The following is a 14121-nucleotide window of genomic DNA, read 5'->3' as shown; positions in this document are numbered from 1 at the left end:
ACTGATATTTTTTAAATATAATCATTAAATACTGTATTTATTAGTTAGATGTTTCAATAAGACATCAACATAGATTTTTCCACAGACACCCTGCCGTAATAGAGTCTTGACTTTTAGCCGATGGTCTATATTCATATTGTTCTGTGCAAGGAATAACGTGACAGGATGGCAGCCATCATGGGCCTGACATCAGCCTGCTTGGGACTTTGTGTCCTACATCCCAAGTATGATGATGTCAAGCCCATAGAATACAGCTGTGCATGATGATTGTGTTGCTGGGCCACGGACTTGCGACAGGCCAGGAAAGGATGTCAAATTGTCAAGTGTTTCTTTCGAGGGTCACTGCCAAAATGCATCTACTCGGCGTCTAATTCACGACTCATATATTCCACAGTGATCAAGCTAAAATAAACATGGAAAAAGCAAACACACATGTGAAAGCGGACATCTTATATATAATCAGCATAAGCTCACATAAGATACATTGCCTAGTAAGACACATGTACAAAACATTGTCTTTTCTAAAGTCACATAGATTAGGTATTAGCCATAATATCTGGCTTTATCAGATTTTATTAAGAATCTAGAGAACGTATCCAATCAGAATTACGAATACACAATTAAATCACACATTCTTCGTGGACATAACGAAAACACTGACATTTTTTCATGCTTGGTAATAACAGAGAACAACATAATTGAAAGTTAGCATTTAAAGTTAGGAGATGATATTTAGTAGTTTGTGAATTTATCGAACCATACTCTGCAATTCAAAGTAATTTCCTGAGTGGTGGTGGCAAGGGTTAATTTACAGCCCGTATTTCTCAGAACTTAATTTTTCAGCAACAAAATGAGCAAAATATTAGTTTGTGGTTTGAGAGATAGAGTGCAGTAAAGTGAAGATAAGTGTAATGTCATGGAGTAAAGTGAGACGGAGTGGAGAGGCGTAGACTGGCATAGCCTAAAGTAGGGTAAAGTGCTGTAGAGTGCCAAAGCATGGAGTGCAGTAGAGAAGAGTGAAGGGAAGTAGAGGGAAGTGGCACAGCATAGAGTTGAAAAAGTATCATAGATTGGAGTGGAGTGGAGTAGCTTGAAGTGTTGTAGAGTTCACTAAAACGGCCTTGAGTGTAGAAGAGTGGAGTGGAGTAGTGTGGCATAGAGTGGTGTAGAGTGGTAGACAGTGTTGTGGAGTGCAGTGGCATAGAATGGGGTGGTGTAGAGTGTCATAAAGTGGAGGGGCATAGAGTGATGTAGAGTGGAGTCATGTAGAGTGAAGTATGCATGGTGTGGTCAGTGCACTGCCAATACATACAACTTACTTTCAGTCGGAATGACCCTTACCTTTGCACAGACATAGAGTTTTAGTGATAAAACTAGAAACAGCTCAAATGATAATGTGTGGAAATGGCATCACCTATGTATTGTATAGAGGAAATATGCATGTCATACTGGTCACACCGGGATTTAGTGTCAGTAGCATGAGCAGGACTGAAAAATCTGCGTGAATGGCACCATGCAGTATGCAAGAGCGCACGGCCATTCAAGTTGATTTTGAAAATCTACTCGAGTTGCAGCAAAACTACTCAAGAAGCAGTCCTCTCTCTGCAATGCCCATGACTGCCTGCATTAGAAAATGGTGCTAGGGGATGGAAAATCGTAAAGAATTATGCCATGCTTTGATTGATTGGCTGAATTTGGTAGGAAATCCGCATTACAAGAGTAACGTTGAGTCACAAATTCCGCCAATTCCACGGGCATTGGCGGAATTTGTGACTACACGTTACTCTTGTAACACGGAGTCACAAATTCCGCCAATTCCGAGGGCAGGATGAAACATTCTGCCTATCCCAGTATTTATTTGCTTTGATCGTATTAAAATATTTGTTTCCACCACATGAAGGAATTCCCCCAAAATGTGCTTCAGTTGTGCTTTCCTAATTCTGATATATTCCGCAAAATGTGCACAGGTCATTTAAATGTTGCTGTGTTCTGGAAAAAGCCTTTGCTATCACACTCCCAGATTCTTAAATAAATCCTCTAATTTTGAAGTCAGAGACTACAGTAAACAAGCTATGCTCCACTAAAGTGACAAAGAGATGCAGAAAAGCCTAAAATAGAAAGCAAGAAAATGTGAGTTGCAAACCACAAAGCCAACGCTAAGCAATGGGCAGAATGTATTCCCAGGGAAGCTTTGTGGTAGGCTTCAGCCTAAAAAAGCCTAATGCATATAAATAGAGAATTAAAAACCCTTGTTGAGGATAGACAGCTACCAGAGCTATCACTAGTGGTATCAGATCATAGCTGGATTCAATCCACCAGACTAACTTCCTTGCAAAAAACTAGATATTGTCTAAGTTTAGTACACACCTAAATTTCAACTTGAGAAAAACATATATGTAATCTGTGAAAGAAATTCACAGTGACTTCACTACTTCTTAATCACTCAAGTTTCTGTCCACATTCTAATTGCTTACTATGCTGGAGTAGATTGAAACCAAATCTACCTTATGTATCTCCGTTAAGAGTAAATTGAACCACTATCTATTATAGGAAATATTTCAGGCCACGAATAGGGATGACTTTGTGATGCTGCAATATAAAGTTTATTACCACTTTCTCAGATATATAGCACTTCATATAATACTGTTTAAATATAAAAATGTAAAATTAATAATAATAGCCCTATCAAGAATTATATATCTCTGATGCACCCCAGGACATTATGCACCACAAAGGATACTCTAAGTTCACTAAAGCACACACAAATCCCAGTAGTATTCATGTGAAATTAGGGTTTCCTGGTTTACCTTCAATTTTAAGTTATAGAAGGACTAATACCGCAATATTTATGACCACACCTTTTGAAGGCAAAAATCAGAATCATACTTAATTGTTACATCTGCAATGCTATTGACATAGCCCATATTCAGCCTGACTCACCAAGATCTTTCAGTGAGTAGGTTCTAACGAACCCTGGTCATAATCCTACATTTCTAGAAGTAAGTCACACTACTCATGGGAAAAAGTATATTTAGGTGGTCCCATTGGTGACTGCAAGATAGCTCCTGGAAATGTTGGTCTGAAATTCAATTTTTCTTATTACCTTTTATCAAATGAAAATTCACACTTATGTGGTTATAATCCTTTTTTCCGATATATTTCTGCAATGACTACCACACAAATTATACTTTCCTTTTGTTCTATTAGATTAATTCATACAGGACACAGGTTTATTTCTATAATGAAATCCACTGATGTTCATCATTGTAGGTTCTACTATGTTTATCTTAAACCACTATGGGGTAATGAAATACATCTAAACACATGACTAACAAGCAACTTACAGGGCATGGTAATGGCCAGCAATTAACATGATTTGGTTTTGAGTCTTTAGTTGGGCAAATTTACCAGGCTTTAAAGTACATTGTTTTTGAGGAGCCATAATTTAAACGAAAACTGATGGACTTCTCTAACGTAGGAATTGAGAGCATAAGGACTGTTGCTTTATTTGACAAGTGTGATCATCTAATGGCAAAAGCAGAGATGACTGGGGATTCTAAACTTACCAGTAATTAAGTAATAATGAATAAAGTGTTGGAAACTTAACTCATAGTCGCACAAAGGTGATGAATTACATTGCTGAATACTTTTGACTATATCATTGTTAAATTTCGGTTTATGCATGATCAGCTTGGCGCTGAGAGATACACAGGGCACAGGTGTGACCATTAGGGTCAGAAAAATGTTGATCCATTAATCAAGATGAAGGAGTTCCTTTATGTAACCTCCTGGTCATCTTATTTTTATTGAGGAAGGCAATGACTAAAACTGATTAGAACCATTCTAACAGCATTATAATAGGCAAACCCCAGGGGGACAAACATACACCTTCCCTAGTCAACACTAGCTAATTTAGGTGATTATGTGACACAAACACGAAAATCTAAAAAGAAGATCTCATAGTTAATCTGCAAGCAACATCAATGATGAAGTATGCTACCACGTGTGAGTGAGGTTCCGCTTCATTTTGATTCTTAATAATTCTAGCACTTCAATCGGAGTATAGACATTAGAAGAGTGTATTTTGGGAGTTCTTGAAACATCTAGCAGTCCATTAAGAGTCCACTGCCTGTGTACACATTGGGAAGTATAATTTATTCCCTGTCTTGTTATTTTGTTTTTTGTAAAGTGCTACATGCTGCTGGCACTAATCTCCTCATTAATAGGTTTTTAAAATGGAAATACACACAGGGAAGACATACAATTCCTGAAATGATACTTGCAGTTTCCGACAAGTCTGCACAATCATTACAAAGCAGATCGAAATTTCTGGTGTATATTCGGTGATTTATGTTAAACATACATCTGCATTATTATAACTTTCACTACAAAATTGATGGTCTATAACCTTGGACTGGGAACAATATTGTTACACTTGAGGAGTTAATGTCTATTATATAGACTCACTCATATTTCACATAATTTATATAGTAAAGAACGACTCTCCGAAAAGGAACTCAGCATTAGATATAAACAGAGATGGTAAACTTAAAAAAATACATAAAATAACTAACAAGGAAATGCAAATTTAATAAATTGTTTAACCATAACTTTGTGCATAGTTTTACTGATTGCAGTAAGCATCACATCTTACAGGGCAGAAAATGACACTGTTTTTTTAACTTATATTGTTGTTTGAAGTTCTGTATTGACCGAGTACTTAACGTAAAGATGGCTGTGTCACACATTAGTTATATGATACTTTACCAAAATAGAAATCAGGATTGGAGTCTTAATTATCCACCAATAAGGAGATTCAATGATGTCCCAACATCTGAAAAAGACAATAGCAGGTAAAAGAAAATGAAGTAATAGAATAAAATGATTACGATTTAACAAATTCGCTTTGTAAGACAAAAATGTTTCTTTTAATCACATATTCAAATTTTTAGAGTTAAATTATTTGTTCTCCAGAATAAATACTGAGCAGCGCTTAACACTAATTCTAATATCCCACCTCTAAGTGGGGAGGTGGAGTAATTTTCCTTTTCTGCGCAGACCGCAACATAAAAAATTCCATACTTGGACCCTGTTACTCCTTCCCACAAATTGGCGGCCACATGCAAAGTTTCAACGTTGTCTATAATTCCCGCCTAATATATTTCCTTCCTAATATGCCCACTTCCTGCCTTAACCTTCTAGGTGAAGAAATCATCTGTCATTGTAGCAATAGCATTAATGTAATTGTTCTGAATGACTTCAACTTAACCTGTGGATAGAAGATCTACATGGCCTAACTCTTTAGCTTAAGTATTAGTTGAAAAATGTTAATTTTCTTGATGCTATATTTTCTAACTATGGCAATCTTCAATGTAGGGAAGTTACACTTCATCCATGCTCTGATCATTATCTAACATGTATCAGTCTTACCTCTTGCCAGTCTCTTAAACAATGCTTCACTCATAAAGAAAATACTACTAGAAATTATGCTTTACCCTTACTTTCCCACACTCTGCTTAATAGCTTTGACTCAACCACCCCACCTGGGCAACCTAAGAAAATCTTATGAAAGCAAACAATCAGACTGAGCCTAACACTTCTTATCTCCTGAAGGCAGTAAACAAAGGATAAAAATAGCTGTATCACTATATTACAATTGCAGCAGAACACAAGCACCCAATCTTGCACATGAACTGTTTAATATAACCAGGGAGCTCCAAACACCTCCTATTATGAACAAGAATGTTATATTATGCCATCAGCATCTCTTTGTGAAGAATTAGTCACTTTTTTACAGACAAAATTCTAAAACTCAAACATACCATTATGTCGGAATCTATTTGGAACCTGACTTTCACTCTCACAGCTAAAGAGGGCTTGGCTACAACAATCAAAGAGTCACCAGTCAGGCTCGTTTTTAGATGTGTCCGTGGTAACTCAGGTTAGCTTACTAATTGCAGGTGAATTGTCAATACTATTTACCTTGTCACTAACATGAGGCAATGTTGCCAATAGATAGAAATTGCAAAGGTAAAAACATTATTTAAAAAAATAAAATATCATTTAGATACTTTTCATTTAAACAACTTCAGGCCAATTTCTCTCCATCCATGCTGGTCCAATTTGCTAGACAAAAGTGGTCTTTAAGCAGTTAAAAAACATTGTCAAACTACACAACTTCTTGATCCCTTTCATGCCTGCTTCTGGGTTGGAAGGAGTTCTGACCTGGTGGTGCTGTCAGTGGTTGATGGTTTACGTAAAGTGATCCTTTTTTAGATCCATTGGCTGCATTCAACACCATTAACCAGACAGTTTTAATTGCCAGTCTTCAGTAAATTTGCATCCAAAGGAAGGTCTTGGATTTGCTATCCTCCAATTTAAGCAATCGTTAGCAAGTGGTTACCCTAATTATTGAGTGTAAACCCAGAGCTCTCAGCTATTATGTGCCTCAGGGCTCCATGCCTCTCACCCTTTAGTTCAACATCTATATGCACCCATAAACCCTACTTTTACAGGACACTCTCTCTACTGTAGCTTTATCCTTTATTCTACACTTGACATTCCGCCTGGCCTGCTGTAATGAATCTAGGCCTGCCTGCCGCAACCTCAGTTCATAAACTGGGCATCCAACTTGGCCAAATTCGAGTGTTTGGTCTGTACGTCAACAAAACTGCCAGCATCATCTTTTTTGTGCTTTAAAACTATATGCAACATCCTCCCTTATGTGGACAATACTATCATGTACAGGTGATAAATGTCAGCATCCAGCCATGCATAGATTATGGCAATGATGTACTCCGCAAAAACCAAAGGAAATGATGGACGGAGTGTTGAACATTGCAAGCACTCACCCCCAGTCAACTGATCTGGGTTTAATCCATCACCATTCTTTAGCCCACTCTGCCACCCCAGTTCAGACATGGCCATATGCAAATCAGTCTGACCCTGTGCCTCATGGGAACAGTCCAGCCCGAACTGCCAAGCCATGTCTTCCCTGGACCGGAAACAATGTTCAACACTCCGTCCATCATTTCCTTTGGTTTTTGCTATGATGTACTCCTGGCAGCTCCTGTGAAAACCTCCAACCATCTTTTTTTTAACCATTAGTATTAAGTTATATGGCAGCACAATACAGGTTTATGTGTGCATTTTATATATACATCCGAAATTCCACCCCACTGTAGGCACTATGTAGTGATCGGGTGACGTCAGAAGTAGTAGGACATAATTAAGAAAATAATCAAATCAAATTATTAAGAAGATTATCAAATGAAATAAACATATAAACAAAAAGCCATGCCTACTACATCTGTATTGAAAGGGCCGTCTCAGAAGAAAGCAGCCTCTCTCGTTTCAACCACCACCAGCCTCAGGCTCCCATCCCTTAGTCAGATATCTGCACATAAAAGGATCTTGGTCCCAACCCTGCTCATCAACCCATGCTCACTGATTCACACCGCAAGTCCAACAATCACAGGAAGAGGGAAGGATAGGACATAGCAACAAAGAAGGGTACAAAGTTCCTCGTGTACAGTAGCGGAGAAGAGCAGGTGAGAGAGTATCTCAACCGATCAATGATAAAAGAGACCAATCAGAAGAAAATGAGGGAAATTTCCCTTGGTTGAACTAGTGCTCTCACACACCCAGCAAGCTAGGTGTCATGCTTCATCATATGAGCACTGCCCCTCGTCAAGTCGGCGCTGCAATCCTTGACGGGCTCCCGAAATCGGGGCTCTTTGTCGGGGATCTTTTGTTCCTGCCGAAGGTGCTTGGGGGTGAGGGGCCTAGTGTGAGGTGATGTAGCAGAAAAGTGGGTTTAAAAGGGGGTCAGTTAGTCCTACTTAAATTTTATTCCAAAGGTAAACTGCCCTGTTAAAAATGTGTAGAGTGGCTAAATGGTAGGAGTTAGGTATCTAGACATGAGCTTTACTCTATATGATCAACATGTTTCTTGCCACAAGAGTCAGGAGGATCAAGGCAATTCATCAGGATCAAGATAAGGCTGTCTACAATAAGTGGTAATGTGACATCTACATACCACTTCCTATGGTCTTTACCTGTTGAGGATGAAAAAAAACAACTTTTTATAACAATTCTAAAAGTAACTCTTCATACTGTACATAATTATGAATAATTGTGTCGTAAAAGATCACCGTGCTAGGGGCGTGCATCACGCAATTTCATTACATTGTAGTGTCTAGAACGCCATTCGGGGGTGAAGGGTAGGGAAGGATAAAAACCAATGGTAGATATGCGATGGTTCTATGGAAGGCAAAAGGACTCACCTAAAAGGGTTGCTACTGTTGTTAGCAACGGTGCTGGCGGCTAAAAGAGGACACCGATTGGGTCCTGGAAAGGACATGAAAGTTGCCAGAAAAACAATCATTAATTGTACCTGTGTTTTAGACAAATAAGAAATTGCCATACATAAGGTGGCACCGTTGTAGAGGGTAGAGGGCAGCCGGGCGGAGCCACAGTAAACCATAGCCCAGGCCGATCAAACCGTACCGGACATCAGGATCGGGCCAGGATGTGCTGACCTCGGTACATGGTATCCGAAGGAATCGATCAGGAGGGTTTCGGTAGCCAGTAGGCAGATGTAGCTACACAGGCGTGGGGGAAACCAATATTAGTTACAGTACTCACCGACGTGGATTCACGTACAAGCAAAAGACCTACCCAAACCGCCAGGAACCGGGGTGGTGAGTATTGGGAGGGAGTACGGGAAGATATACTTTAGTTCCCGGTGCGTCATCGAGTGCATGAAGCACGTCATGATGTGTCGCGCTAGTTGGGTGCAGTCATGTGATAGGTTCCCGGAAAGATGGTGTGTCTCGTTGCTAAGCAACGACGTGATGTTGTTCCTGAGATAGGTGACGTGTCTCACTGCTAGGCTACAAGGTGTAGACTAGCGCGTAACCCACCATAATGCGTCCAAAACTTGCGACGCATGAACTTGGGAGTCAAAGGACTGAAAAGTAATTACAACTGAAGGACTATTTATCCGGAAGGGGCGATACAATGGCGAGTAGCGTTGTTGTTCAGTATACGCTGCATTGAATGGTAAGGGTGTATTAAAACCACTCCCGAATGGCGTCAGGTGTATAACACAATATTACCACATGCGAAATCCAAACAGTCGTGTGTCGATCAAAAGAATGTTAATCATCATTGATAATGTACAAGCATTGCATTGCTCGAGGGCTGTGTCGTGAGACTGCAGATCTAGAAATCTGTGTGTCTACAACATGGCGTGTGGTTGGAACAACAATGTTATGGTCCCTATACAATCTATCTTCCTGAGGTCAAGGTGTGAGAAATGATATGTCAATAATCACACAATGCGTAGAATGACACATCGGTATATGAATAAGACTTAAAAGAATGGACCCATAATCAGTGTGTTTGTATATAGCAACCGAGGATCACAGGGGAAAAGGAGCATCGTATCCTGCCAATGAGAATGTTAATAGCATTGACTACTACAAAGAATGGACCAAAAGTCAGAGTGAAGTTGGATCAGGAGATTAGGGCATACAATTCCCAGTTTAGGATAGGGTACTCCAGGGTATATCATCATTGAGACCCTCGGTATGGCAAGATAATCTATGTACCCATCTCTGTTCAAGCCTGAATAGGGAGGATTTGGAAATCTGAACATGGGATTCTAGTATGACCCAGTGTAGTGAGTCGGGAGTATGTTGTGCCTCCACGAAATGTCTGTATAGTCTTGTAGTTGTGCGTTGGCAATGTATGTTGCTCCTATGTTCAGTTATGCGGCTTTTAACTGGACGCATGGTCATCCCTATGTACTGTAGATCACAGGGACAAGTAATCAGGTAAATGCACTGTTTAGTATTACAGTTGGTATGTTTTTGTATGTTCCACTTAAAATTGGGTCGTAACACAATTTCTTTAGTGGCTGTTGTGAATTTGCAAACTGTACATGTTCCACAGGGGAAATGTCCTCTGACAGGTGGTAAACCCCAAAGGGTGGTTTGTGATGGGGTAGTGTATTTCTTGGGTCTTGTGTGGATCAAGATATCTCTCAGGCTACTAGTTCTAGTATAGGCAAACCTAGGTACAGGTATCCGTAGGTCGCCTGTGTTTAGAATGCCCCAATGTTTTAGGATAATCTTCTTAGTGGGGGCAGAGTTAGGTGTAAATGAAGTAACACATGTGATAATGTCCTCAGGTTGTTTTTGGTGTACTTCTAATAAGGCCTCCCTAGGACTATTTAAGGCTCTCTTCATGGAGTCTTTAATCACCTTGGATGGATAGCCCCTGGTCTTGAGGTTTTTGGCTAAAGAGGAGGCTTCTAGTTTATAGTCATTAGTGGAAGTACAATTGCGCCTAATACGTAGGAATTGTCCCACGGGAAGGTTATCTTTAAGCGCTTTGGGGTGATGGCTCTGGTATAAGAGAAGGCTATTGCGATCTGTGGGTTTTTTATAGAGGCCTGTAGAGAGCTGATCGCCTGATAACTTGATGTTCAAATCGAGGAATGCAATGTTTGTGTCTGAAATAGTATGGGAAAATTTCAGAAATGGATAGGACATGTCACAATTGGTGCTACCCTGTAAATAGCCAACCGGACACTTCATCACGGACAGGAGAGCCCTCCCTGGACCTCTGTAACTCATCCAACAAGCCCTCCCAGTCTACTTAAATTAGCTTCCCACGCAAACTGCGCCTCCTCCTAATGCAACACCACTGCCTCAGCTTCCTACCCCACTTAAGTGTTCCTGAGTGCTAATGTCCCAAGGCGGGCATCACGGTTGCCTTCCAGGTCATGGCAATTAACCTGTGCACCATTTACATTGCTAAGTCCAAAAAGGGATTCACAGTCCTCCTCGCTTTCCTATGCCCTAACAGTCCCAAGAGACCTATTGCCATGATGTTAAGGTCAGCTTTCCTGTTATGCTAGCTAATGTATGTCTTACCTCATGCCACAAGTCCACAGCTATGGGACAAAGCCAGAACATGTCAGTCATGTCAGCATCTAGGAACAGACCCCGCGGAAGCTCAAGGGAGAATTAAATATTCTGTGAAGTCTGGACAGGGTAAAAAAAACCCTGTGTAATATGTTGTGCTAGATATACTGGAATTTGGCTTTGCGAGAACATTTGTGCGGGTGAAGAAGCATCCTGTTCCACTCCTGTGTGAAAATTATGTCCAGGTCTATCTTCTAGGTACAGCGAAGTGTCAGCAAGGGGCCTTGTGATGTGTGCGACAGTGCTTGCGTGAGCCAGGTGATCAAGTGGCGGCCAACTTCAAACCATTTTTAACTGAATCAAAATGTCATAGCACATAAACGGGCTGATTATGATGTCAGGCGGAAAGCCTCCTCCCGACAGTCGCAATCTCCTTGACAGTATCAGAACTCTTCCAACTTATTCGGTCGATTTACAATCCGCCCTACCGATTACGGTGTTCCTGGTTGGAATGTAAACCTAGTGGTCATTCCGAATCGGTTCCAACTGGCTCTCGGAGAATTCATGTCGGTCGGAACCGCATTGTACACCTCTATGGACAGCGTTTCCGACCTCGCAATTACGATGCCGTTTTCCAACAGCATTTCCGAGTCTGCCTGTGCGACATGGAAAGGCTGTCAGAAAGTCAGACATTGGGGGCCCCTAGCAGGGCTCCCTTCGCCCTGTGGCCTCCAGTTGGGGTCCAAGGGGGTACCTAAGGGACCCCACTGTAAAACCATGTTCTGTGTGGCAGGCATCATGGGGTGCCCATGACAGGGTGCAGGGTTTAACACACACACCCAATTTCCCCATAGGAGCATGTGTTGTCAGGTGAAACACAAGCTCCTATAGGAAACAATGGGAATCCGGCCGAACACTATTCAGGCGCAACCACCGACCGCGGATCAGTTGGTCTCGATTCCAAGACGGTCTCAGGCAGAAAGTTTCTGCATGACATCATTATCGACCCCTTAGTCTGAGGCATTTGTAAACATCAGCATATACCCCCCATCTACACTACCTACCTGTAGGTCGAAGGATTAGTCTTAGAACTTCAAAGCAACAAAATGTGAATGCCATAAAGTTTCCTGTGATTTAAGATCTAATCAACTATTTCCCCTAAATGTTCCCAGAACTAGAATGCTTTCTTTCCTTCACAGTCACTTTTCAGTTGCTGCTGCATCAATTGAGAATTCATAACCACTTTCTGTTCATGAAGAATTTTCTGGTACTCTATCTCCCTGAGATCAATCTCCCATTTAAGCCTGGCCGAATATTCTGCATTTGGGCCCTTATCCAGGATCGAACACTATAGCAGGGCAACTACGTGCTCTGTTGAGGACTTTGTCAAGAATTTTTCTAAGGATCAAAATATTTCTGGTTTTGGTGGGAAGGATGGAAACACAAATCTGCTGGCTCCACAGAGGCAGTGATAAAGAAATATATGGAAGGGGGAATGCAAGCGGCCAGTGATCTGAAATGGGCATTTTTGTACAAACTGCCCCATGTCAGGAGGCAGAGACAGATTACCTGGGATACCGTTTTTGACCATTTTTCTGAGATTCTCAGATGAAATAAAAGAGGAAGCCCAGGAGAATAAATTATATCCCAACTGACTTCCTCATGCACTCTGTCCCAAGCACATTTAGTGCATATCAGAGGAAAGGAAAGGTTTGGGACTTGTTCCAAATTACATTCACCCCTGACAATGTTTCAAATAGAAATAATTCCCTAATAATGGATTTAAAGCATTCACCAGGTTTCCACATCTATAAAATTATGTTGTCTGCATCAGGCACAGCCCGTGCAGGTAAGAGCAGTGGGGTGGGGGGTCTGGGTGATTCTACATACGACGTCGAAGGAAACTTACATTTAAAAAAAGAAAACCATTGTTCTATTTAAGTTTCCCTCATCATCATATGTCGAAGCTCCTCCACCTATCCCCACCGCTCTTACCCGTACAGGCCACGCCTGGTCTGCCAACAGTGAAATAAGGTGTTGACTAGTGTACCTGGGTTCGTGACTAGTTTGGTAACAGTAGAGCTTTGAAGCTAGGGGGTCTAGTGCGATCGTGAAAAGAATAAGTGAGAGAGGGCATCCCTGATGAGTGCCACAAAAGATAGCAAAGGGCTGAGATATGAAGTTATTAGTGTGAAAGCAAGCCACGGAAGAGCTATAGAAATGCTTAATCTAATCTGTCAATTCTATTGGCATAACTAGTCGCCATAGGATGGCAAAAGGTTATTCTGATTCCATGGAGTCAAAGGCATTTGAAGCATCCCAAAAAATTGCAGCAGCACAAAGGCTTGGCCCCAGGTCGCGCATAAGATATGGAATAATTGGAGCCATATCTTCTCCCTTGTCCATTGAACTGGGGTGGTACATATTCTGCGCTAGTATATGGATAAACTTTCTCCATTGAAAAACGCGCTAAGTCTTTCTTAAATTTGTTAATTTTGGTTAGTATAACCGAATCCTTGAATTCTTTATTGTTCTTGTTATTCTCCTTGTTCTGTTTTTTAAATTGAGCGCCTGTCAAAGTCACCTTGATCTGTGATTCTAAAGTTTGTATCTCTACAAGAATTGTGTCAGCTACACGCTTGGCCGTGTTGATGATAAGGATCAGCCAATCACGCATGCAGCGCCAGGCTATCAAAGACCAATCCTGGAGGAAGACTTTGTCATCTAAAAATAGACGGTGGGCATTGGTGACTATTAAGCCTGTGGGTGCACAATTCCCTCTTAAATACTCCATCATAATTGCTCCGTGTATATAAACACGGGAATGGGATTTCCTGAGTGAAAGCAGTTTAGTCCAATCATCCCCCTGTGTCAAAGTGCCCCCATGGAAGGTATCGATTATGCTAGGTGTGGTCAAAATGGATTGAGCTATCATATCGTCAAATGCTAAACCTTGACGTTCAGCCATGGTGAATTGTTAATATCTGATATGATATGAAAAAATTGAACTGTAGGCATATCTTTATTAAAGTCTTGCTTTGATGCCTCCTAGCCAGTTTTAACTTTCACATTCTTTCACATTTTTCTCACAATTCCCCCCTTCTTTTGTGCTGCGACCTCACTCACACATCTCTGCTCACCATATGTGGATTTAGAAAATCCTCGTTATCCTAAACAAAACATCCCT

The 14121-nt window shown here is 40.9% G+C and overlaps 1 protein-coding gene across 3 annotated transcripts in view; it reads right to left on the bottom strand.

The window, feature by feature from the left end:
- Nucleotides 1–14121, bottom strand: part of VIPR1 (vasoactive intestinal peptide receptor 1) — an 806458-nt gene that overhangs the window by 110730 nt on the left and 681607 nt on the right. For all 3 annotated transcript variants that reach the window (XM_085628778.1, XM_085628776.1, XM_085628779.1), the window contains exon 9: nucleotides 4768–4834. In XM_085628778.1, the coding sequence (XP_085484904.1) occupies nucleotides 4768–4834 (67 nt within the window). The remainder of the gene's footprint in view (nucleotides 1–4767; nucleotides 4835–14121) is intronic.

The sequence above is a fragment of the Triturus cristatus genome, chromosome 10, assembly GCF_964204655.1.
Source record: "Triturus cristatus chromosome 10, aTriCri1.1, whole genome shotgun sequence".
NCBI lineage: Eukaryota > Metazoa > Chordata > Amphibia > Caudata > Salamandridae > Triturus > Triturus cristatus.
The sequence above is the reverse complement of the archived record's forward strand: the minus strand, read 5'-3'. Positions and strand labels throughout refer to the sequence as shown.